This window comes from Caloenas nicobarica, chromosome 1 (assembly GCF_036013445.1).
Source record: "Caloenas nicobarica isolate bCalNic1 chromosome 1, bCalNic1.hap1, whole genome shotgun sequence".
NCBI classification, from domain to species: domain Eukaryota; kingdom Metazoa; phylum Chordata; class Aves; order Columbiformes; family Columbidae; genus Caloenas; species Caloenas nicobarica.
In genome coordinates, this window is record NC_088245.1 from 131,123,375 (window position 1) to 131,149,809 (window position 26,435).

Consider the following 26,435-nt stretch of genomic DNA (forward strand, 5'->3'; position numbering starts at 1 on the left):
GTGTCGCTGAAGGTCGTCCTACATCTTAACTTGCCGAATGCGGGTCTAAAAGCAAAGAAACGAGAGGTTCAGTGCACTAGGAACGCATAGCCCTTGATACAAACCTTACACAGCAGTAGGCTGTGTGTGATGTAGTAATTCTCCAGCTCTGCCCCCACGGGAATGCCCGCTCGGCAGCACTGAGCTCCCCAGGTGCGAGCTCCTGGTGCTGCAAAGCCGCAGGAGAGCAGAGGGACGGCTGGTGGTGACAGTCCTGAACAAAAACCGGTCTTGTGCACAGCGCCGGAAGGCGGCAGCGCTTAGTGGAACCTTGAAAAGCTGTTCATTTGGGATGGGAAAGAGTGCAGACACCTATTAAGGTGGAGGTTAAAGCGAAGGAAGGTGTGTGGGTCGCCCCCAGCAATTCTGTCGGGTGTCCTGTGTGATGTCCCCTTGCAGCATACTGGAGAATTACTGCTTGCTGTGGCATTGGGTTTTCCTCGGAGGAGGTCTGTCCTGTACTGACCCATCCCAGCCCCACTCAGCTGATGAAAACTGACAAGATTGCAGCCTGAGGAGTTATGCCTGAGGACTGTTTCTTATCTCTTGTTCTGGAAGCATAGTGAAGGGATGCTGAACTGAAAAGAAAAAGGACACTTTTTTTTTTTTTTTTTTTTTCCATGTTGAATTGATAGGTGGCTTATTTTTTCCAAGCCTTGTGCTCATACAGTGTAGTGTTACTACATATGGAAGAACAAACTGGTGTCTCCTTGTTCTTGTGTTCTCATCCATTATTTCCACAGTCCCCCCACCTTTTTTCTTTTTTCCCTCCCCTACCTCCACAAATTAGTTTCTGAAGAATGGGCTGCTGGCAAGCTTGATACAGGTGTCTTTTACCTCTGGTTGTTCATACTGATGTCCCTATTTAAGTTTTAGAAAAAATTAACCCAGAGAAGGGAAAAGAAATCACTCCTGGCTCCGAACACATTACCTACTTCCCAAAAAGCAGATGAAGCTTTGACAGAAGGCAAAGGTATGAAAGCAGCCTGCGGAAAGCTCTGGCATTATCCACTGGACTCCTGTGTGTAATGCTGACTGATGCTGTGGCTGTTAACTGCTAACACGATGTAGTAAGCTGCAGAAGCCTGTCATATATTAGGGAAATACTGTTTAAACATTTCTTGAAAAATCCCTTATTGCTAGAGCTTTTGATCTTTATCAGTGTTAACAATAGTAGGAACTCTAGAGCAGACAGGCTGCTGCTGAGGTAAGTGACGCTCCACGTAAAGTGCTTAAAACTCCAGTCGTAATGTACATAGACTGCTCCCAGCATTGCTAACATAGGTGGAGCCGAACTGACGTTGGCAGCTGTGCTGGAGTACACCGAAGCCGAGCTGAGGTCAGCATGACGTCATGGTGAGCTACGGGTTACCCAACTGCACGCTCGCAGGCTTTCGAGTTCTTTTTTTTTTTTTTTTTAGGGTTTTCCTTTTAGCTTTTTTCCCCAAGCTGATTTCTGGAACTGTGTCAGAATTTGCCAAGAGGTTGTTCTAGTCCCAGGTGGACCAAGTAGTTCAAGTGTTTGTGTTCTGCTCACCGCTATCTGTAAGTGGCTCCTCCATTACTTTGAGGAAGGAGTTGTGGAAAGAGTTGTACAAAATCAGAAACTGTCTAATAAGCTGTTCATCCCCACTGTGTTAAAACACACTGAGGTGTTGTTAGAGGTGCTAAAAATAAAGTTTAATGGACGTGTAGTTGTCTTTTGACAAAAGGTGTTGGTGTTACAGCTCTTAAAAGTGATGGTTATGAGCGTAGTGAACAATGTGCCTGTTGCAAAATATTATTTTAGAACGATTTGTCTACCTAAAAAGCATAGTTGCTTAAGCACCCTTTGCATCATGGCTACTGCTGGTTATCCATGTGCTTGCCAGAAGGAGGAAGGAGTAGTTCGTGCAGATACCATTGTCTGAAGGCAGGGGATGGTTACGTGAGAAGTGTCATAAACCACTTTATTCTTTGAGCCTTTGGGTTTGTATTGCACTTTGTCAGTGATTGACTTGACTGTGCTTTTTAAGGTTGGAGAGCAAAAGGCTGGACTTTCTGTGACTGTCCCTGTTTTGAATGGACTTGAGGAGAGACTGGTTCTTTGGGAAATGGCCATGTGCGGTGATAGGAGCCGCCGGGGGAAGAGTGTGGGAAAAACAGTGTCCGCAGTGTCTTACTCAAGATATGTGGATGGGCAGGCACAGGGAGGCTCAGTGGAGCTACATTTATATGACCATGCATACTGAATTTGCGTAGAGGTGATTAAGTATATTATTGTAGTTTCTGGGAGGTTCATCCTGTGGTCCTAAGTTCTTAAAATTAGTCTGAGCTACTTTAAGGAACTTCTCTTTGTTGTAATGGCATAGAGTCTTGCCTGCTTTTTCCTTGTCAATGTGCCCATAGGTCATCAAGGTGTTAATTTTAAGTGAGCCTGTCTTTGCTCAGCCCTTTTCTCTGTGCTTCAAGGCATGGAGGTAGTTATGGGCACTAACCTGCCTGCGTTTTAGAAGTTAACAGAGAGGTGCATACACACCAAGTGTGCAAGAGGAGTTACTTTCTCTGTTGAAGTTGTAACGAGTCTGGTGAAGATTGTGTAGTCCCCACGTTCTTGTTGCAAAATGAGTTTAGGTGACAAGTTCTTGATGGAGAGTCGCTTCTGGTGCAAGACCGTGAGTGAAGAGGTAATGCTGTGCAGACTTGGGATTAGTGGTGATTTCTCTGGCATGTGGAATTCTTGGCTTTGGGAAACCGTGAGGACTTTGTATATGCCATGTTTTTTTTACTGCCAAGACATAAACGTAGAAAAGTCCATACTGTTTCAGAATAGGTTAGAGCCATCTAGAAATTGGTGACTGGCTGTGAGTTGCTGTCTAATCAGCTTAGTATTAACAAGATAGCTCTTGATGTTGAGAAAATAATTTATAAGTAAAGGGCATTTGCGGCTTACTAGGAAACGACAAAACATGGTATTTTCCCCAGATAAGTGACTGGTTTGAGTAAAGTGTAGTCCATATACCAGATGAGGTGCCCCTGGTGCAAGTGGTCACTGCCTTTCTGGCAGATGGAGCACGTTAGCAAATCAGCTGAAAGTCTACTGTGTGGTAGCTCTGTAGTTTGATTAAAGGGTGAGGTCTGCAAACCCTGCTATGGAAAGAGCTGGGACAGTAGGTAGTCAGGCCATCTGCTGACAACTTGCTTGTACAAGCAGGGATGTATCGTGTCCAGATGACATGCATATTGATACTGTGTCTAGCCCCAGCAATTCTTTAGGTACCTGGTGTATTTTCTGCCCTTGTTTAAGAAAAAGGGCAGAGGGACCTGGCAGGAGAAGGATGTAAGTATATTTGAAAAACCAACTTAAGCCTCTCCGTGCCTGTGCCATCAGTCACTGCTGCCTCCTTTGTGCCAACACCAGTGAGCATGTGGCCACCTGGTTTCCTGAAACAGGAAGCTTGTCTGCTGAAAATTAATCATATCTAGAGCTAGTTTTCAACTGGGTCACAAGTGCTAACAATGGCTGGAAGGGATAGAGTTGGATAGACTTAGACTGGTCGAAGTTGCCTTCTTGGGTCCAGCACACACCTGGTGCACAGCAGGTAAGGCAGCATTTTTGACAAACCTATTCGATTGCTGGTGGGTCCTATGCTAGTTGTATTACAAGCACATGCTTTATGCATTTGTGGGAAAGGATGAGGAAGACAGCTTTTGCTAAGAGGTAGGGGCAGATTTTAAAATGTAGTTAAAAAGCCCTTGGTAGGGGCCATTATCTAGAAACTGAGACTGCTTCAAGGGATTTAAGATGTCCTCTGTCCCCGTATACTTGAATGTCATGAGGAGATGCGTGTGGTGTAGAATACTCACGTTGATTTATCTATTTGCTTTTACTTGTATATGTTCTTAAGGGAGTCTAATGATTCAATAAAAGCATCGAATAACATTTCTTGTGTCCTCCTTGTTTCCCAGTTGCATGCTGTATCAATGAGGTGTGTAATCAAGTACTTTATTAAACAGCAGCTTATTAAAAAGTAACGTGCAGTTCTGCTGCAACTGTGCAGAATAAGCAAATGCTTCATGAAACTGGTGAGTGCAGCACGTGGTGAAAACCAGTGGTAGCTCTTGGGGGTGTCTTGGGTGTTGTGGAGTCACCTTTTGCCAGTGCAGATGTACTGCCTCTTACGTGGTTGGATTGAGGGGTTGGAGAAATAGGCTGTGCCCTTCCCAGTAAAATTGCACCGGAGGAGCACGTTGATTGATTCATCGTCGTGCCCCACCTCCCTGGTGACAGGAGGAATCCACTGGTGGGTGCACATGCAGAGGTTTGCCTCCCGGTGGCTGCCAGGATGAGCGGTGGCTCCAACAGCTTCTGCTGCTGCTGTGCTTGGTCCCTACTGGAGCCACTGCCCTTCCCGAAGCCGCCTCTTACTCCACTCTATCTCTTCTTTCTCTCCCACTCCACTATCACAGCTACAATTCAGGGTGCTGGCTCAGCTTGCGTTCAAAGTCATCATTTGTTTTCCCTAGCAGATCTCTAGCCTTTTTTTCTTTTTCTGTGCTGATCTGGGGCTCTCGCCACCCTCAGTCCAGCACAGACTGACAGTCTCAGAAAGGCCATGGAAAGAAAAAGAAGTGTGCTCTTTCTTGTACACAGAGAAAGAGGTTTCTTGCCTTTAATGCTTCGTGTCACAGTAAGGCCACAAGTTGGATACTTTCATCTACTTGGTATGCCTTTATTTCATCTCTCCGCATTATCCTTCTCAAAGAGGGAGAAAAGACTGAAGTGAGGCAGTGATAACTGCGGCTGTTCCTGCTGAAGCAGCCATAATTCTGTACACCTCCAAGTACCTGACCACTTGTCACTATCAAGCTTCCACAGTTTAAGGGCATAAAGGACGAATGAGCGTGTTTGGATTTTTTTTTTTCCCCTCTTCTGTTTGCAGTACAATAACATGCTGGCTAGTTCATAGAGGTACAGGAGTGGTTCATAAATAAGTTACCAAAAGGTAAGCTAAGATGTGCATTTGTTTCTTGTTAGTTACTCTGTGGTAGCTGCTGGTGCACATGCTCTTGCCCTTTTGCTCTTAAATTCACTGTGGAGCAAGCTGTCAGGTGCCAACTAAGACTGTGCAGGTGAGCAGCAGAAATGGTGAACTGGGGGATGGAGTTGCATTGCAATGATTGTCTGGGCAGCCTTAGAGGTGGGTCATGTCTGATTGTTTGTGTCCCTCTTGCAGTCCTGGGCTATGGTCTGTAAGGCTGCCCTGCTCTGGTGCTTTGCTAAGCTGGACTTCAGTGTTATAAGCAATAGAGCCCTGACTGTTTGCTGTGACAGATTCTCTCCATGCCGATGCGTGCTGGTGTTCACATGTTTTCCCTTTCAAGGGAAAAGGTGATTTCTGTCACTGCTTTGATAGAGGTGTGTCAGTATTGGCACTGGCATGGCTTAGCCCGTATTGTTTTGTTGGGTGGAGTGGGGGAAAGGGGAGAGGAGATATATAACTGGGTAATTGGATTCAGGGATGATTGTGCTGCTGTGGTAGGTTTTACTGGATGAAGCAGCTTGTTGCGATAGTTGTTTGTTTCAGCTTCTGTCTGCAGGTGTGACTTGGCTAGATAAGGATGGTCTATCACGTTGATGATTTCATTGTTTGATTTGGCTGGACTGGGTGGAGAATGTAGCTGCATTGTTTGGGACTAGCTTTGTAGTTTGGTTTTGTTGGGGTGGATTACACGGCAGTGCATTGCTACATTATTAAGGTGAAGCTGCAGTAGATAATAGTTGGAGAATGTTGGAGAGGAGAGGATGTGCACAGGGTTTCACAATGCGTAACTAATTGAGCCTCGCAACGGCTCCTGTGTTCCTGTTGGGAGATCTGGTCAGCAGAATGCATTGGGATTACACAGAAAACCTCTGGTAGTGATTTCAGTTTGCAGTCGTTCTTTAACCGGAAGGCTGTCTGTGCCTTGTAAATAGCTGAGAGGGCTCTGAGGAACCACCCTGGCAGTGTGAATGTTGTCTGAATTCATACTGTTTTTGCAGCCTCTCCAGTTTTCACAGTGGGTGAGGGAGAAGCTGGCAGGTAGCTGCTCTTTCTTTACTGACCTCAAGTTTACCATTAAGCCGTGCTTCAGAGTCCACCTTTCCTTGTGTTACTGAACTGTCAGGCACTTAAACTTGCTTTAATATGTGTGTAAACATTAATTGATGCAGGATGGTCTCCATTACTGAAAGTGTGGCTGATGGGTTCTTGGGCCATGAACTCTTTTGGCCTTATAGGAAATAACCACAGCACAAGGTAGAGCTCACCCCTCTATCCTGAGCAAAATTGCAGCGTGTCTTACTTGGGAAGATTTGCAGTTGGATTCCCTTCTCCCTATAGCATAGCACAGTGATGTGAAATGGGAGCTGCCAGAACAGTAGGCAGTGCTTCTTCCTTCTAAAACCTGCCCGGTTTTCCCCTAGATGTGACTGAGTGATTGCCTGGCTTCGCCTGATGCTTGATGTTTTTATTTATATGTTGGCTGGCTGTGGAGGAGGTTATGTATATGAAGCACAGGGATTTGGCAGAAGTTGATGGGCTCACAGTGAGGGGAAGGTGAGCCTTTGAAGAGAGATGGGTGCAGAGAAGGGGAGGTTACACGTCCAAGGTTTGTGCCAACTTCTCTAAGTACAGATGAGCTCATGGGAGTCCAGGTAGCTCAAATATGGGAGTGCTAAAGCAGGTCTGAGCTATTTCCCCTCCTTGTGCAGGACACATCTTCAGACTCTTCCAGTCTGATGGTGGCTTTCTCGGTGCTGAGAGATCTCTCTCGGTGAGAGAGATCTGAGCAGAGGCTTCCCCTTGTCAGTGGTTTGGAGCAAGTTTTGATTCCTCTGCTTCTGAGGCTGGATGCGTGGGAGGGACGCACAGCTTGACTGTGCATTCTTGTTGGTGAAACTCTTCCTCTCTTTCCTTTTTTCCAGGTGATCTTTTCTTGTGAGACGAGTGGTTCACAACTCATGGCCTCCACAATGAGTACTGCCGTGTCGTGACACCAGGGGTCTTGGTAAGTAAGCTACTTGCTGGAAAGGCAAGGACTTATTGTATCTCCACAAACTTGGGTCCATCTCTCTTGTCTCTGCGATTGAGGTTTGAAGTAATTTTAATCCATTCAAATTGCTAGCTGCACCCGAGTGGAGTGAGGCTACTTTTCACCTGTTCTCACCTCCTCCTTTGAGCTTGCAGTGGCACTGATGTGGTTATATGGTCAACCAGATCAGGGGACTGATCCAGCTGAATAGAGATTTCTCCTGTTTCCCTTGGGTTAGTTCCCATTCAGATCTTTCCCTGATCTGGTCAGGAGAGAAGTGCTGAGAATGAGTAGACAGTCGAACCGTCCCTTTTCCCTGCAGCTGTTGCCTGGCATACCTTAAAGCAATGCTGAAAATACAGCTTTGGATGTAGCTTGCCAAAATGTCTTGAAAATTGGCCTGACCATTCACTGTCAATGACTGTTCCTCTAATTTTAGAGCAACGATAAAGGCTTTGCTATGGGAGGCAGACTCCAGCTGCAAAAATACATTTCTCTAGAGCTTTTCCATTATTGAACCCTAGATTCCCAGACATACATATGCTGGAAGCACATTTAGAAAAATCATGAGGCGTTCCATTTCACATTATAAAAGATGGTACATTCCCAGTGTGCAGAAATGAGAAGCAGAGGAAGTTGAGTTGCTGTTGTTCCACCAATGAATATATTGATGTATCCTTTATAGCTCTCTCTGGTAAGAAGAAATTTAAACTGAGATGGGAAAATACAGTTCTCTTGCAGAGTGTATCAGTTCTAATAGGTAGAAGATACATGTATATTTTTTCCCTGTGAAGTACTTGAAAGTTTGATGTCAGAAATATTGTGCAGGCAGTGTGATCCTGGTTCTGTTCTTCAAGCTTTCTCATTGCACTGTGCAAGACTGGGAGTCTGAGAAAATTATCATTTTATAATAAAAGGTAACATGATAACGCATAAATATCTAAAGTGGAAAAGCAGAGGATGAAACAACTACAATACTTAAGTTCATCACACAGGCATCTGCATCCTGCTTTTAGCATTGAACTCTGTTCACTTTAATGCTATTGTTCCTTTTTGCTTTTTTTTTTACCTGAAGTGCACTATGTTTTCAGTCACACCTTCACCTTGAGTGAGGGCCCCAAAGTATCACTGAGCTCCATTGACTTTTCTTGAAAAGTGGAGTTGGGTGCTGTTGATGTTAGGTTTTGTTGTCCAAACAGACATAGGAGCCGAATTTGCATGCAAAGATGGTATAGTTTAGATTCTTGTGAAGATGTTCTCTCTTGTGTTTGATATATCTGTATAGCACCAGCTCCAGTTACAGTGTGATCATAGTAACAATAGGAATAGAGTAACTCCGACATTGTTCTCAAAATCAGCAGGATAACCAGCTGATAGCTCCAGAGAGGTGTGTGGATCCTGTGGAATGTGTGGCTCAGACTGGAGTTATTCTGATTGTGCCTAATAGGAGGCATTAAAAATGAGACCTTTATTGCGGAAGTGTTTCCCACATTAGCAGGTTTGTGCAGCACGGTGGAGGTGAGAATAGGGAGCAGAATGATTCCTCTGGCTTATGAAGGAGGCGTGTGGTAGAAAGGAGAATTTTTGGAGGTGATGCAGAGCTCTATGGAACAACTGAAATGTGGAGCACTATCACGTTAAAGCACAGCAGCGCAAAGTCACTAAAAAGCATAATGGCACAGCCTCACAACAAGATAAAATTGGGCAACTGGAAAACCATGGCGCTGAATACTACAAGTTACTGATAACTCTCCTTGGCCAGAAGTGACCATATAGTACCTGTGCTTTTTAGTCCTCTGCTGTCAGCATGTGAGAAAACCAATTTTTGTTTTCGAAATGCAATTTAAACAGTAGTTTCTTCATAAAATTCAAGACACTCCCAGTCTGAGATTTGTTTTGTTTCATTTGATATACACAGGAAGAAACTGCTGCTTTGGTGCTGAGAAGGAATACTAGGAATATTTACATTTGAATAATATTTAACTAGAAATGCTTAATACATTAACAATAAATCTTGGTTAGATTCTAAATTAAGTGGATTTGCATCTGAGTAGGTGAGATGAACAGGAGAGATTTTGTTGAAACATAAACAAGACAGAAATTTGTTCCAAAATAATTTAGCCCAAAGGACATAAACAATAATGTTCAATAGTTTCCTCATCCAGCAACAGTTTTATGTGCCTTATTGCCTGTGTCATGCATGTTGTTTCTTACAAAGATGCTGAAAAAAATGCTTATTTTGGGGGATTTTTTTTTTTTTTTTTAAATTCTCAATAGTCTGTATAGTGTTGCTGGGTGAACGAAGCTGTAGTTCTCTAGTGATCTTTTGGCCTTTCTAATAGATTTAATGAGTGACTAACATCTGGTATTTTCAGAGTAATCACAGCATAGCCGCTTGCATACAGGTGGTCAGGAAGACATTTTATTTTATTTTCGCCCATTGTGCAAACCTTAGCACACATCGTTGAAGATATGTCTAGTTATATTGGACCAAGGAGACAGAAAAGATTTGAGCAAAGTCTGTGTTCTTAAGAAATATCAGATTATGGCTATTCACAGGGGAATTCTGGATAGCTAAGTCATGTTGGGGATTTGGCATTTTGGCTTCCTACTGACTTGCTGTGAGGTGTCTTTGAGCTGACCAGAGATGTGGAATCAAAGCGTTCAGATACGAGGTGCTTCCCTGTTTTGTTGACTCCAGAGTGATTTGCTTCGGATGAAGGGAAGATGGCCTCACTGCCTGCAGACTGAGTGGCCAGCCAGGGCTGCCTTCACTCTGAAATACACAGCTGTACTGAGCCATCCGAAAGCTCTTCTTCTGCGTCCTCTCAGTAATGGGGGAAAAATTGCCGTGTACTGCTTCACACCAGCCACGTACGCTTGGAAAATTCCTCACTGTTTTTCTGTTCTCTTCTTGTGGGGTGGTTTTAACAGTGTGTCCTGGAGATGCGAGACTTCCTCTGGGCAGCAGGAGGCACGCGTCTAGAGAATGCTGGAGCTGCAGGAGGGGAGCACCCAGTGCAAAACCAGAGAGGAGCCAAGAGAAAAAAGGCAAGCAGACAGCCAGCATTGAGAGAAGCGGGTGGCAAAACGTGCTTCGACGCTGCCTCTGGCAGCGCACTCCCCAGAGGAACTTGACGAGAGCCCATCTGCGTGCGTGTGAGACTGTGAGCTCAGGATTTCTGTCAATGCATTCCAGTAACCCCAAAGTGAGGAACTCCCCGTCAGGCAACACACAGAGGTAAGGAAGAGAGTCTGCACTCGCCCGCTCTGGATTGGTGCACAATGCTGTCCCTGCCCTGCTCCAGAATTTTCCAGAGGCTGGTGCATATGACTTGCTTGTCCTCCTTTGTGCTCCCATGGGACCTGCTGAGTACCTGGGCGCTGGCTGCACGGTGCTGATGAGCTGGGCTCAGGATGAGCTGAAAGCTCTAGATGTGTGAGGTGCAGGTTCTCCATTCTTCATGCCCTCTTCCCTCCCATCAGGTGCATCAGGTGTCTGAATAGACTGTAGGAGAGTAAACATGCTGTTTCTCCTTTTTTTTTTTTTTTTTTTTTTTTTTCCCCTCTCTTCTAATTATCTGTTTCCCCGAGGGGTAGTTGGGCAGCAGCAGATCTCTGTACTTTCACACAAAATGCTTCCTCCTTATTATTGGCCTGAACAGCCTGGAGGATGGATCAGCTGTGCACTGAGATCCTCTGCATCATTCACCTGCCTGTGCAGCGGGTCAGCATCTCTCCTCCACTCGTTTGGAAGGGGAAAAATATCGAAGTGAAGCAGTGTCCAGGGACTTGCAATGATCTCATTGACAGCACTCTCGAGTTTGATTACTTACTCCTAGAGGTCATCTGGAGCTTAAGAGTAATTCAGAGGGAACACTTCTGAGTCAGATGTCTGTCCAAAGGAGGAAACGGCTTGTGCGAGTCCCACAGTGAGGATGCTAGTAGCGCTGCCTGTTGGAAGTGGTAGTGATCATGGGAAAACAGGATGCAGAAGATCTGATAGCAATGGAGTAACTGGAGGGTGAGGAGGAAGGGGTGGCTAATACATCTGTAAAACCCAGAGGAACAAAATATTTTTAGGATGCAATTTGCTGAATGGACCAGGGAAGGAAAGACTGAATCTCCTTTGGCAAATTAAAGAAGCTTCACCTGCCCCATTTTGCAGGATTGTGCAGGGAGATTATATCCTCCTCTTTCCTTATTCAGAGGCAGGTTGTAGCTGGTTTAATTGTTTTCACGGTCAGAGGTTTGTGTTTTCCTGGCAGCTTGCCCCGATGTATGATGAATGCTGCAGTAATGCTGGGTTTTCCTTGTGCTCCCTGTAGAACTGGATAGGGAGGTACAAGGGAGGGGGCGGGGTGGTGGGGGTCCTGCTCTAATCAGAGCTGCAGCATATAGTTGGGGTCCAGGAGATTGGTGAGGTGAACTTTATTGTGCCTTGTGTGTTTACTCGGAGCTGGTCTTCATGTGAGGTACTTCTCTGTGCACATAGAAACCGTTGTCTTTATTGACAGAAGCCCCAGAGGTAGGTCCTCATGTGACAGCAATTCCTGGGATCTGGCAGGTCTGTAGCTTGCCCTGGTGCCTTCTTGAGCAATGAGATCCCGTCTTGGATAATAACCCTTTCAGGGCATGTTCAAAAAAGCACCTGCATGGCTCTAAGCATGCAGGCATTTTTTTTTTGTCAGCAATTGCCTTAGCTTGCAAAGGTGGCCGTGGTTGTTTCTGCTTCTCTCTAATCTGTTCCTACAGGGTTGAATGAATCAATGGTGTGGTTTGTCACTTTTTTTGCTTTTCCTTTTTTTGCTCTGTCCCCAGTAGCCCCAAATCAAAGCAGGAGGTGATGGTCCGTCCCCCTACAGTGATGTCCCCGTCTGGCAACCCCCAGCTGGATTCCAAATTTTCCAACCAGGGCAAACAAGGGGGCTCCACCAGCCAATCCCAGCCCTCTCCCTGTGACCCCAAAAGTGGAGGTCACACCCCCAAAGTGCTCCCTGGCCCAGGTGGGAGCATGGGGCTGAAGAATGGGGCTGGAAATGGTGCCAAGGGGAAGGGGAAGAGAGAGAGGAGCATTTCGGCAGACTCCTTTGAACAGAGGGAAGCTGGGACTCCTAACGACGACCCTGAAATCAAAGGTATGTTTGCTAGAATTCGTGCGCAAGTGCAGACAATTAGTCTGAATCCTCTGTGAGATGGAGAATCACTATGCAAGTGTTAGCAAAACATTTATTTGTCTGGAGTTCTGTAAGTTCCAGCCAATGAAGTCTAAAGGTCTCGAGAGCAGGTGGAGAGGAGTTTTCATAGCTGACATCGGTAAACGTCCCACTCATGCTCAGTTGAAGTCCAGACCTGACTCTGGTGGGAAAGTTCCTTTGTAACTCTGAAACTCCACCAGAGGATTTGAAAGTACAAATGCAACCTGTCGGTTTCCTTCTGGCCTTTGGCCTTTCAGGATCTGCTCTGTTGTAACTGGGGTTTTGAACAATATGCAAGTGTGTTTTGTCAACACAGATACAGAACCCGTAGCACCCTGACTGGTGTCTCAAGCCAGAGAGTTGGAATTTCTGTGTTCTGTTCCTGGCTCCAACGTTGTGTCTGTGAGGCAGTGCAAAACCAGACTAGATGTGCAGTTGTCTGTCTTTCCTTTATTGTCCATTTGCTAGGTCACCTGGCTAAGGTGGCTGAAGGACAAAAGTAAAATTTTGCACAGAGTGTTCTCCTTGGGTGCAGAGATATTTACATTTGTTCACTGTGGTGTATAGTTTTCCTGCTAATGTCTGTGGCCATTGGAAAATTTTAAAGGGATCAACTCTTGGAACTCTCACTTGCCTTGGAAAGGGACAAGTTGAGCTTTCTCCCAGCCGTGCCTGTAGGGCAGCATGGCATTAGAGGGAAGATGCATGGTGTAATAGAAGAATTGCCTTTAGTGGTGCTTGAGAGAGAAGCGGGATATTTCAGAGGAGGAAAAGCTCTGCTCAGTTTCCAGAAATAGTTTCCAAAGAGCTCCCAAGGTATTGATTGCTGTCTTTTCTTATTTCTTCCCTTCCAGACTGCAATTCTGCTGATCACGTGAAGTCCCAGGATTCTCAGCACACACCACACTCCATGACTCCTTCAAATGCTTCAGCCCCAAGGTCTTCCACACCTTCCCATGGCCTGACTGCTGCGTTGGAGCCAGCAAGTGGGCAGAAGACTCCATCCAAAGTGGTTTACGTCTTTTCTACTGAGATGGCCAACAAGTAAGTAGGTAGATGCTTAAATGTCTTCAGGGAGCAGTGCTTATATTTGTGCTCCTTTTTTAAGCAATTTGCAATTGCACTTTCTCTGTCAAGTGTGTTCTTGTAGCAAAAAGTCGTTACTTGTTTTGGGGATGCTGAAGAGGCTGGAGTGGAGAATGTCGCTACCTCTTGCCCTCTGAGAAGTGATTATTTATTCCTCCGAGGTGTGTTTTTTTTGGCAAATGCTGGTAGATATTGTTTTGCAATCCATGGAGTGAGTAGCAGCCAGGATGGCTTAAACTGACACGTGAACCCTGAATGCCGATGAGTTTGTAGATGTAAGCATTTTTCTTTTGCTACTCATCTAGAATGAAATATGCGTGGTTAAGTGTTTCTGCATTCTGCCAGCTGAAGGATAGAAGGGAGGGCGTTTAAGAAAAATTGATTCTTGGCTTCAGCTGGATATGTGCGTCTGTCTGTCTTTGCAGGGCTGCAGAAGCTGTGCTGAAGGGACAGGTGGAAACCATCGTGTCCTTTCATATCCAGAACATCTCGAAGAGCAAGGCGGAACGAAACACTGTACCCTTGGTAGGGAATATCTGCATGTGGGTGGGAAGGGAAATGGTAAATGTGCTTGTGTGTGTGTGTGATTCAGAAAGAAGGATGATTATTTAAACTCTGAAATGTGTTTTAGGGTGGAAAAAACACGCTAAAGAGAGGTGTCGTCCTAGCCTTCTGCAAATAAATGTCTTGGGTCATCCAAAGAAGAGTTTGAGTCTTGCAATATTTGGGCAGTGTATTTCTGACCCATTGCTTATGCAGAGCTAGCACAGAAGCAAGGGCTGCCTGCTGTAATGCTTGAGCAAAATAGGTTTCTGCAAGGAGGCCACCCTTCCTTGCAGAGTGTGGGCTGGTGGGGTTGAGACAGGATATTTTGTTTGCACCTCTGCTTACGTGACACGGCTATAAGATGAACGAGTGCCAATGTGTGGCTTTCTTTTGCAGAACCCCCAGATCACTGCACTTCGGACTGAACCCAAGCCCCTGCCGCAGCCGCAGCCCCCCTCCACCCAGGACCAGAACCCTCCCCAGAATGCCAAAATGCAGCCGACTCCACCCTTGTCAGCACCGGTATCCAAACCCACTGGCCCCACGTGTCCCATAGATCAGGACAGTCCCAGTGTGGAAAGCAAAGTGATGTCTGTGGGTAGCCCTGCCAACTCTACCCCATTGCAGACAGAAGGGTTTGGGCAGAGTTCGACTCCCAATAACCGAGCAGTTAGCCCAGTTTCCCAAGGTAGCAATAGCTCTGCTGCAGACCCCAAAGGTCCTCCCCAGCAGGTGTCTGGTGGGGACCCATCCAGTTTGGGCGAGAACCCAGATGGACTGTCACAGGAGCAGCTGGAGCATCGGGAGCGCTCATTGCAGACCCTGAGAGACATACAGCGCATGCTCTTCCCTGATGAGAAGGAGTTTGCAGGAGGGCAAAGTGGGGGGCCACCCCCAAATGCTGGAGTGCTGGATGGTCCCCAAAAGAAACCTGAAGGGCCGATACAGGCCATGATGGCGCAATCCCAAAGTTTAGGCAAAGGGTCAGGGTCTCGGACTGATGGAGGGGCTCCGTTTGGCCCTCAAGGACACAGGGACATGCCCTTTTCCCCAGATGAAATGGGGCCACCACCAATGAACTCCCAGTCAGGACCCATAGGTCCAGACCACCTGGACCACATGACTCCTGAGCAGGTGGCCTGGCTCAAGCTGCAGCAGGAGTTTTATGAGGAGAAGAGAAGGAAGCAAGAGCAGGTGGTTGTGCAGCAGTGTTCGCTGCAGGACATGATGGTCCATCAGCATGGGCCTCGCGGGGTGGTCCGAGGTCCTCCCCCTCCCTATCAGATGACCCCTGGGGAGGGCTGGGGACCTGGGGGTCCGGAGCCCTTCCCTGAAGGCATGAACATGTCACACTCTCTGCCTCCCAGGGGCATGGCCCCTCATCCCAACATGCCTGGGAGCCAGATGCGCCTGCCTGGTTTCGCAGGAATGATGAACCCTGACATGGAGGGCCCCAGCGTCCCCAATCCTGCCTCCCGGCCTGGGCTTTCGGGAGTTAGTTGGCCAGATGACGTGCCAAAAATCCCAGATGGCCGAAACTTCCCTCCTGGCCAGGGTGTCTTCAGCGGCCCTGGCCGAGGGGAGCGGTTCCCCAATCCACAGGGCCTGCCCGAAGAGCTCTATCAGCAGCAGCTGGCTGAGAAACAGATGGGCCTTCCTCCCGGCATGAACATGGAAGGCATCAGGCCCGGCATGGAGATGAACAGAATGATGCCCTCCCAGAGACATATGGAGCCTGGGAACAACCCCATCTTCCCTCGCATGCCGGTGGAAGGGCCGATGAGCCCCTCCAGGGGGGACTTCCCAAAAGGGATACCCCCGCAAATGGGCTCTAACAGGGAGCTGGAGTTCGGGATGGGCCCTGGCAGCATGAAGGGGGACATGGGCATGAATGTTAGCATGGGCTCCAACCCACCCCTGGTCCCTCAGAAGCTGAGGGAGGCAGGAGTCGGGCCAGAAGAGATGATGAAGCTGCGCCCTGGCGTCTCGGAGATGCTCTCCTCTCAGCAGAAGATGGTGCCGCTGCCGTTTGGGGAGCACCCGCAGCAGGAGTACGGCATGGGTCCCAGGCCTTTCCTTCCCATGTCTCAGGGCCCAGGAGTCGGTCTCCGAAATCTCAGAGAACAGATCGGGCCTGACCAAAGGACTAACAACCGGCTCAGCCACATGCCGCCACTACCTCTCAATCCCACCAGTAACCCCAACAGCCTCAACACTGCTCCCCCCGCGCAGCGCAGCCTCGGCCGCAAGCCCTTGGATATCTCCACGGCGGGTCAGGTGCATTCGCCAGGAATCAACCCCCTGAAGTCCCCCACGATGCGCCAGGTCCAGTCTCCCATGATGGGGTCTCCCTCGGGGAACCTCAAGTCCCCTCAGACGCCCTCCCAGCTGGCAGGAATGCTTGCGGGCCCCACTGCCGCAGCTGCCGCTGCCTCCATTAAGTCCCCCCCTGTCTTGGGGTCTGCTGCTGCTTCTCCTGTCCACCTCAAGTCTCCATCTCTTCCTGCACCTTCTCCTGGATGGACTTCATCTCCAAAGCCTCCTTTGCAGAGCCCTGGGATCCCCCCGAACCACAAGGCGTCTCTCACCATGTCTTCTCCAGCCATGCTGGGGAACGTGGAGTCAGGTGAGTGCTGCCCCTGCTAGCTGGATGTGGCTCTTCGCTTCACCTTGGGTTACCCCAAGGTGTGCAGCAAGGGGAAGGGGAGGTTTCTTGCAGGGTGGCAGGAAACAGACAAGTGCTTTGCCCGTTCGAGGGAGGCCATGCCCAGGTCTGGTGGGTGGCTACGTGAGTAGGGTGCAAGCGCTTTTCTTCCTCCCGTTGTATTTGTGGTTTGTGTATTGAGATATGAGGGCTGGTCACTCAGAGAACATGGAAGTGAAAGGGTGGGGTCAAGAGGTGTGAAAAGATGTGGAGTGTTGATAGGAGGAATCTCTCCTCAGAGGGATTTTTGGCCATTTTGTCTTAGCTCCTGGTGATCGTAGCTTTGTGGAGAAGATCCTGTTGATGTTATGAAAACTCTTTGAGAGAAAAGGATACTACAAAGACATGCTGAGCATAGGTAGCCAGGCAGCTGTCTAGGTATGGTTAGTGCTTTCTAGGTTTACCACCACAGACAGGGAGGTGTGCTTGACGTTTGTTCAGGCTTTGATCATTTTGGAGAGAGCTAAACACCCTAGGTAGCGTTTGGCAGCAGGCTGGAGCTATGCCGTGCCTGGGACCTCGAGGTGCTGGCACTGCCCCATCTGCTCCTGCACATCTGTGGGCCCCTGCCCACTCCTTCCTGCTCCCAAACCCTTCCGGAGCTCACCCTGGAGCACGTTTATCCTTCTGTCCCTCCATCCAGGCTCCCAGTGCCACAGCCCTGGTTGTCCTGCCCGGAAGGGTCTCCTGGCAGAGAGGAGGCTCAGCCGTGGGGCGCTCTGGTGCTGCTATGGGTCATGGCACGGCAGCCAGGACGTGCCTGAGGTGGCGGGGAGGGCAACCTCTTTCTTGCTCACAGCAGCTGTCGGGGTTGCTGGCCAGGTGTCTGCTCCGGAAGGGAGCCTGGGCGTTAGTGTCTGTCCTGGTTGCTGAGGTTGTGCTCAGCGTGAGCCCAAGTGCCTACGAGTCTGAACCAAGTGCTCTCTAGTCCATGCCTAATGTTGTGCTTAACAAATGCTTTTATGTGCAGCTCTTTCAAAGCATAAATGTTTTGGCACTGCAGGATTTTTATATTCTGTGTTCTCCTTTCTGTTTTTTTCTCTGGGGGAAACTGAGGAATGTGCAGTGAATTTTCAGTGGTAGTACAACTTTGATTTAGGATCTTTCCTTAATGTGGTCTGGATGGCATGAAATTTTTGAGTGAAGAGCAAAGGATACTGGAAGTGCAGTTAACTTATTTCTAGTTTTGGGAGAGCAAAGGGTGACGTTAAGCTAATAGGTGCAGAGAACACTTCTTTAACTGGAATGAACAATAAATACATGTACATAAAACCTGAAATGAAACACAAACAGGGAGATTTACTTGTAACTGCTGCTGCAGCCTTGTCAGAAATTTGCTTGCATTTCTTGGCATAATATCTGCTACAGCTTTTGTTATACTGGCTATGTCTCTTGTGCTTGTTTGATGCTTCCTAAACAAAAAAGGAAAGGAGTTATAGTTGATATTTGGTGGGTGCAGGCACAATTAATTAACTACAGATTTTCATGGCTAGACCTGGTACCTAAATCTGTCTTCAGTGTATGGCAGTTGGATTGTAGGATTTTCAGACTTACCTGATAATTCTTGTGGATTTGTAGAGGCTCAAGATAGTTCCAGCAGAAGTGCAGAATCCAGGATAACAAATGTTAGCCATCTTGACCAATAGGCTTGTTTTTCTGGTTACCTTTCACAGCCATTGACTGCATTAGCCAGATGGTCTCTTGCAATAAAAGAGATTTCTAGTTTTTGAGATTTCTAGGAGAAAAGGATGTGGTTTAAAGAAAAAATTACAAGAGGGGGGGAAAAAAATAAAGTGTTTTTCTTTCTTTCTTTTTTTTTTTTGGTTGTGCTAAGGTGGTCCGCCTCCTTCCACAGTCAGCCAGTCTGCTCCTGTGACTCTTCCTGGAAATCTTCCCTCTAGCAGTCCTTACACAATGCCTCCAGAGCCGACTCTCTCCCAGAATCCCCTCTCCATCATGATGTCCAGGATGTCCAAATTTGCCATGCCCAGCTCTACACCGCTCTATCATGATGCCATCAAAACTGTGGCCAGCTCAGATGATGACTCCCCTCCAGCACGCTCCCCAAACTTGCCACCTATGAACAGCGTACCAGGTAAGAAACTCATAGAAACCTAAGCCCAAGCTATCAGGCAATATGGTGAGGTTAATTTTTATGGAAGCTTCATCAAATGAAGATGGTGAGAGGAAAAAGCCTGGAAGAATATATAGCCGTGGGTTGTTTTTAAAGAAGGCAGTTGCAATTCTCTGAGCTGGGGAGATGGAAATTCTCCTTGCAACCAGTTTCTTCTGTCCAGAAAGTGTCTGTTCTTCAGAAAGTGTCTAATCTGGAAAACCCTTACGTATGGGGGAGATTTTCACTCAGGCAGACTGGAGTTACTTGTGTGAGAAAACCAGTCCCTGCTGATAGCTTAATGTTTGTGGGTACATATTTAATACAAAATAAGGCTGTCGCCCCTCCACCCAATTGAATTGACGTGGTTGAAAGAGAAGATGAGTGGATGTTTCATGAGAGTGGCAACTGGTAATGAATTCTTGATGAGTTTACCTGTAGCTTTGCTGTCTGTTTCATGCAGTAATGATCAGAGTGGCTGTGAGTGTACCTGGGGAAGCTGGCTAATTGAATAAATTCACGATGATAGCTCATTAACCTCATTGATCGCTGCCTCCTAGTCATACGAGGGTTACTTGATTCATCACTTCTTGAGTTTTGAAAGGAGGTTTAGTCACCTCCCAGTGGACAAGTGTCCGTATGCTGATAATCTGCCACAGACACGTTTGTTACTGCCTGTGTCATCTAGACTGCCAGGGAAGTAGTAAAGGTGTGGGTTGGATTGAGATCCTGCTTAGAGCAGGCTTTAGTCACTTTTTGATAGGGCAGTGGCAAGTTTAGGGAGGCTACCGTGCAGGTGGCATCTATTTTCTGGTTAAAATAACATTTTCCAGAGCCGCTATAGATGCTTTTTACTAGCACTAATTTTTTTTTTTTTTTTTGAGTGCACGTGGATTTGATAACCATGCAGAAAGCTCTCTGATAGCTGCTTTGATTATTGGCTTTTATCTAAATGTGACTCCTTGTTTCTTCCCTAGGAATGGGCATTAATTCTCAGAATCCTCGAATTTCAGGTCCAAACCCAGTGGGTCCAATGCCAACCCTTAGCCCAATGGGAATGACCCAGCCTCTTTCCCATAACAACCAGATGCCCTCTCCAAATGCTATGGGACCCAATATACCTCCTCATGGGGTCCCTGTGGGACCTGGCCTGATGTCACACAATCCAATGATGGGGCACGGTTCCCAGGAGTCTCCAATGGTACCTCAAGGACGCCTGGGCTTCCCACAGGGGTTCCCTCCTGTACAGTCCCCTCCACAGCAGGTGCCATTTCCACACAACGGGCCCAGCGGTGGGCAAGGCAACTTCCCAGCAGGAATGGGCTTCCACGGAGAAGGACCTCTGGGGCGTCCCACCAACCTGCCCCAAAGTTCGACAGATCCAGCACTTTGCAAGACTGGAGGCCCTGGCGGTCCGGACTCCTTCGCCGTTCTTGGGAACAACATGCCTTCGGTCTTCACCGACCCGGAGCTGCAGGAGGTGATCCGTCCTGGAGCCACGGGAATACCCGAGTTTGACCTGTCCAGGATTATCCCGTCGGAGAAGCCGAGCCAGACACTACAGTATTTCCCTCGTGGGGAGGTGCCGGGCCGCAAGCAGCCGCAGGGCCCCGGGCCAGGGTTCTCCCACATGCAGGGGATGATAGGAGAGCAGACCCCGCGGATGGGAGTAACGTTGCCCGGCATGGGCGGCCCCGGGCCCGTGGGGACTCCGGACATCCCTCTTGGGACGGCTCCGTCCATGCCGGGCCATAACCCGATGAGACCGCCTGCCTTCCTGCAGCAAGGCATGATGGGGCCGCACCACCGCATGATGTCACCAGCACAAACGGCCATGCCCGGGCAGCCCGCTCTCATGAGCAACCCCGTGGCCATGATCCCAGGCAAGGACCGAGCCCCTGCGGGGCTGTACAGCCACCCGGGCCCCGTAGGGTCACCTGGTATGATGATGTCAATGCAGGGCATGATGGGACCCCAACAAAACATCATGATTCCCCCCCAGATGAGGCCCCGAGGTATGGCTGCTGACGTTGGCATGGGAGGATTTAGCCAAGGCCCTGGAAACCCAGGGAACATGATGTTTTAAGCTGCTACCATAAGACTGGATGTTCTGATCCTTGTCAAGATGAGATTCCAAGTCCTGAGGGCTTTTTTGGGAGCTTCAGGAGTACAGTTTGGCCATGCAATAGGTGAAAAGAGACCAGAGGACACTTTGGGAAATCTCGAATGTATGGAATTACCTGAAAAAAAAAATATTCATTTTAACAGGTTGTTTTTTTTTAAGATTTATTTTTTAAAAATTATTTTTGTGGACTTGGGTATCCCGTGACGGCACCTGCTTTGAGAACCTGTAGCTGTATTTTGAGAATTGCCATTTGTCACAAGTTGCACCATTCTCTGTATGTTTACGTCCTTCGGACTGGCTTCTCCCAGGACTCTCGGTTATTTTTGGGGTTTTTTGTGTACTGTACTATATTGTAAAAGGGATTTTAGCAGAGACTTTAGTCTTTGGGGTGAGAGGAGAATGGGATTCTAGGCTGTTTACTTTAGGTGGAGAATCCATCTTCAGAACTTCGGACTATTTTCCTTCAACTCCAATGTATAGAAAAACCAAACTACGACCTCAGAGCAGAGTATTAATGAAAAGCACAAAAAGGAACTTAAGTTCAGTGAGGGGAATCTTTTAAAAGAAATAAATAATAAGTTAAGGACATATTTTTCAAATTATGGCGTGCTGTCCAGCACCTTCTGTCTCTCCCTCCCACTCTTTATTAAATAGACTTCTCTCTCTCTCCGTCCCCCTTCTGTCTCCTCCTATGGCAGCTGCAATACATTGTGTTATTTTGGGGAGTAAACCTAGGAGAGCCTCTCCTCACGTGGGGGACTCTTCCCACTTTTAGGAAGGGCCTGGACTTGGACACTGTTACATCCTACAGTAGTCTCTCACTGTTTCCTATTCTCCTTTTCTTAGAAACCCCAAGTGATTTTATTAATGTGGGAGTGGAACAGACACTAAAAGTTATCCAGGATTTTTTTTGTGGTTATTTTTTTTTTTCCTCCCCAGCGTAAAACGTTCTGTGTAACCTCCATTAAATTTGGTACAAAACCACTCGCCAGGGCTGTGGTGTCAGAAAAATAAAATATATTGTTTCTTACAAAAATGAACTGTCGTCTTTGTCCAGTCCAGTTGTTTCTGTGTACATCAGACGGCTGGCCAGATGACTGTTTGCTCTTCCTCGTGATCACAGCCAGTGCAGAGGCCAGCTGGGGTAAGCTTTGGCAGCTCCTAAAAGTCTGGTCTGTAGGCAGCTGTGTGCACTTCTGTTCCCTTAATCCTGAACTGAGCTCATTTTCCCTTGGAGTGAGGTCTTCAGGACAATAGGGATGATAGTTACAGTCTGTCTTCTTCAATTTGTTGAGAGTCAAGGAGTAGATGAAACTTGTCGCTGTCGCTTCCTCCAGGTGAGTGTTTGCAGCGCTACAAGGTACGTGGTTTTTGAGCTTCCCTAAACAGCTGTGCCGGCCTGTTGAGTGCTGGAGTCCAGCGCTGTGTGGGGCACTGGGGCCGTGTGTCCCCCGGGGGCTCTGGATTGGGTAGGGTCTCTGACTGCCATCGCTCAGAGGCTGTGATAGTGGAGAACAGATGAACTTAAATAACAAAGGTGAGAGAGAAATTGTCAGCGAGCAGATTTTTATCAACGCAACCCTGCTGGGTAAATTGTTGCTTTATGGCAGTTCTCATCGATTGCTTCCTAATCCACTGTCTTTTCAAACTTGCCTTTTGAGAGCATTTCAGCAAGAAGGTTTTATGGTTTTGTCTGTGAGGAGTGAAAGACTGGATGCCGAAACACAGATCGGGAGTTGTGTCCCGCTTCTGGAGAAGACCGGGATGAGCCAGATGTGGATCTGTAGGGCAGGAAGTGGGCTCTGTGGCTCTTTGCTCTCTGGTCCCCCAGGACTGTGTATGGAGTGTGTAATCTCTGTTCTTCCTTCCACTTGCTGTTACTTGAAATTATTTCCGTGAGTAGTTTCCTCAAAGGACTGGCTATTAGCGTGAAACTTCATGTGGAGAATGAGTATCTTTAATATGTTTGTCTGTGAGAGTTTTTCGGAGTTAACTGATCCTTAATAGGTGGAAAAAGAATTGCTGTCTGTGGCCAGCTTACCAAAGCTTCATTGCTAGTCTTACAGGATGAGTGAAGCCATGCACTGTTGGAGGCACACAAGCCTCAGAGCCTTCTGTTGCCTGCTTCCAGATTCACCTTTGTGCTGTCATGCAAATTTACGATGATTTTGGGTGAGAATTACTCTTTTGACAAAGTGTAGGCTGTATGTTGTGGTGCTTCCCTCTAACAAGACAAGCAGCGTGCCTGGAGCACGGGCTTGTCAAGATTTTAGAAAGAGCTGACAATTGACACAGTAAGTGTTATTTCTGTAGAGTGGAGTTACCTCTTCTTTAAACGGTTGCACAGCTCCCTTTTGAGGACCTTGCATGGGAGTTGTCACAGTGCAGCCTTTTTAAGTGTTGCCACTTCTGGCATGACTCCTGACTGTTTTTACCGTGTTGAACAAAGCAAACTTCTTGATCGGCATAGAAATAACCTGGAGGGTTTGTTTTCTTAACAGTCTTTCTCAGTGCCTCCTTTGCCTGTTGAGGCATTTTGAACAGCAAAGGATTTGAGATGACTGCAACTTATTCTAGAAAAATTAGCATAGGGGGCTTGCTGTTTCAAAGGCACTTGATAGTGAAAGGATACACTTTAAAGATGCTGGATAATTAAAGTTCTTTCTCTATCTGCCTAACTTAATATGCTGGTATTTGGTATCTTAACGAGATTTTTTTCCTACAGAAAATGCAAAAGACGTGGATTCTCCCGAGTCTGCGTAAGTGCATTTAAATCTCAGTGGCATTGCCAGGTTTGCACCAGCTAATGGGCAGGAGATGCTGATGCCTTGGCTGGCTCCGGTCAGAAAACCAACTTGGTAGATGTAGGCTGAGCTGCTTTGTTTTGCTCTGATTCTACTTCTCCTGTTTTTTGCTTCGCAAATGAAAAAGCTTTCTAGCTGCCAGCCTTGCAGATTCACCTTGGGATCTGTAAGTCAGACTCTGTTCTCTCCTGCTTATTTAGAATCAATAGTAACTGTGACTCAGCTCTGGTAGTCATGGTGCAGTTGAAGACAGAAAGCGGGGTTGCCATTTTTGGTTTTCTTCCCCTCCCCCTCCTCTTTTTTTTTAAACTTTCAAATAATCCTCCTCCACCTTTGTTTGAAAGAATGAAATAGACTTTATTCATACAGGCTTGGCTGCTCTTCCTCTCTAGTAACATGGGAGGAAACAGTCTGCCGTTCAAATTATCTCATCCCAGATGGCTGCGCAGCCGGAGTGTGGAGAGACTTACAAGGTAAACCCAGCAGATGGTGAACTTCAGAAACGAGAAGTAACGCGCCTGCTAAATCAAAAGTTTAAGCTATTTGAAATCTGTTTGTTTTAAAGTAGTAGGCTGTTGCAAACAGGTCATCTGGGAAGTGCACTGGCAGTTTTGAGCATTGTCCAAATAAACTCTGGCTTTGTACCTGTATCACGGGCTAGCTAATCTACCAAAGAACATGACAAGCAAGTAGCCAGCCTTACAAATTTAGTCCTGACCTCCTAAGTAGTGTCTAATGGGTAACGTTTCAGAAGATAGACCAGTGTGTGGAGATCTAATCTGTGTCAGTCTTGGTTGGGACTTGAATGCATGTGATGCTTCTGGTACGATACGTGAGTCCTGACTTGGAGCAGACATGAGTGCCTGACTCTTCCTGAGGGTGTGAATCTTAAACACACTGCTTAGACTTGGAACACAGCGTTTGTTGTGCTAAAGCTTTGGGGCTGTTTCAAATACCGTATATGCAGGACTTAATCGTGCGATGCTGGGTGTGCTGACCATCTATTGTGCTGATTTTGATTCTGGTGGCAGAAAAATCTGTGTTTCACTGGTGGTGGTCTTAATATGGTGAATGCTTTCCTGATGCGGCCTTCGCAGGCTCTTGGCTGAAACCTGTTCCCTATTTTGATATTTCTTGAGGAGAAATGATCCAGGTTTTGATGTAGGCCTATATTTAGTAGAATGCACACCACTGTACCGATTGGTAGTAATTCTTAACCTAAAAAGGTAAATCGTCTTGCACATGTGCTGTATGCCATCTTTCTGATGAGGTGACCTTTTCGTTTAAAGAGCTTTTCCATTTTTATCCAGTCCAGATAGTTTCCAGTTATTTCTGTTAAGGCTGTTTGTTGTGGCAGATGTGTAAGATCTAGCTTTATCCTGCTTTGCTTAAGGTTAAACCGTGATATCAGGAGTGTTCTTCAGGCCTTAAAAAAAACCCAAACCCAAACTGCTAGCTTTATGATGTTGGTTTTATTGACAAATATACCAAGATGACTATCTTCTTGATCTCCTTTTCACCTTCAACTAGCAAACCTTTCGTGTCAAGAGATGTGTCAAGAGTCTTCATGACTCTTTATACGCTCAAGTTTTAAGCTTATGATTGGTTTTTTTTGAGTCAGAGCATGAGGCAGGAAAAAAAGCGATGCTCTTTTGTCTGGGATACTGGAAACTTTAAGATGTTTTACATGATGAGAAAACAAACCTCTGAATTTAAGTTGACATATTTCCTGCCAATTGCCTACTATAAAATGAAACATACTATATGAGGATAGGTTTGCAATACAAAATGAAAAAAAGTGCCTTTTAGGTTTAAGTTGACCAACCTGTGTTAACTGCATTGGACTAAAATAAAGGGAGGCAGACTAACTTGGGTTAGCAGCTCCAGCTCAAGTTTGAGGGAACCTGAGGTTGAACATGTCAGCTGGTCATGTCAGCAGTTCTGCTATTAACAGCCTAGGGTAAGGAAGTTTTGGATTTCTTTTTCTGTCCCCTGGGATTTGTGTCTTTCCAGTTCTTGCAAAGAGTTGGCTTACTCAGGCAAATGCACTGGTTTGTTGGGAGAATCTTGATTTCTGGAAATTCTTATTCCATGTTCTCAGAACGCCTCAGCTCTTCCACGCTGTGTTAGCAGTTCAGCACTTCCCACTTACCTGTGTCATTTGGTCCTGAAACTCATCTGTTGTCCCACCAACACTCTTCTGAAATCGTTATTTATGCTAGTTGTGATCAGAAATTACTCCTTCGTACTGTGGGCCACGACTACCATGGAGTTGCTCAGTGGGATGAGACCAAAGTGTGGCCCAATCACCTCCACATCGAGGGGATGGTGAGGCTGGAGTGAGGCACAGAGGGCATGGCAGAAACCCCCTAAGAAATGGGGGAAATAACTTCTTCCCAGCAGAGGCTTCGTCCTAGAAGGAAGGAGCTAACCTGTTTTTCTGAAGTCTTCTGCTGTTACTGAAATGTTGTGTTACCCTGCCTAGAGTGATTTATTTTAATGGTGTGAATGCAGTGCCCTTGAACAATCTTGTGTGTACTAGGACAGCTTGTTTTGCTGAGTCTGATGGCTCTTGACTCTATGTTGCCATTTTTTAACCTGGCTGTTAGTTGGTTTTGCTGGGAGATGCTCCTACCTAGCTCTTGTTTAGAAGGTATGTGAATTCCCATTTTTGTCTACTGGCATGGCCAAAGCTTCTGGTGCTGTTCCCTGATACCCCTTTCCCAAGCACTCCATGCCTCACAGTTTGCCATTTTATTCCTAATGT

General features: G+C 46.9%; 1 protein-coding gene across 3 annotated transcripts; it reads left to right on the forward strand.

Moving 5' to 3' along the window:
- Window positions 1-10,085: 10,085 nt before the first annotated feature.
- BCL9 (BCL9 transcription coactivator) lies at window positions 10,086-21,860 on the forward strand. Of its 3 annotated transcripts, none has more exons than XM_065647184.1 (7): window positions 10,086-10,333; window positions 11,914-12,230; window positions 13,145-13,334; window positions 13,802-13,901; window positions 14,319-16,548; window positions 18,461-18,721; window positions 19,717-21,860. In XM_065647184.1, the coding sequence occupies exons 1-7, from the start codon at window positions 10,281-10,283 to the stop codon at window positions 20,823-20,825; spliced, it is 4,260 nt and encodes a 1,419-aa protein (XP_065503256.1). In that variant the 5' UTR covers window positions 10,086-10,280; the 3' UTR covers window positions 20,826-21,860. The 3 variants fall into 3 exon arrangements, with proteins under 3 accessions (XP_065503256.1, XP_065503270.1, XP_065503263.1); XM_065647198.1 differs by having other exon boundaries at window positions 10,199-10,333; window positions 19,753-21,860; XM_065647191.1 differs by having other exon boundaries at window positions 10,199-10,333; window positions 11,917-12,230.
- The last annotated feature ends 4,575 nt before the right edge of the window (window positions 21,861-26,435 follow it).

Bases quoted from the DNA above. Each gene is read 5' to 3' on its own strand.
- BCL9 (XM_065647184.1), top strand. From the start codon at position 10,281: ATGCATTCCAGTAACCCCAAAGTGAGGAACTCCCCGTCAGGCAACACA. The intron at 12,231-13,144 runs GTATGTTTGCTA...CTTCCCTTCCAG, and splicing joins CGACGACCCTGAAATCAAAG to ACTGCAATTCTGCTGATCAC. The intron at 18,722-19,716 runs GTAAGAAACTCA...TTTCTTCCCTAG, and splicing joins ACCTATGAACAGCGTACCAG to GAATGGGCATTAATTCTCAG.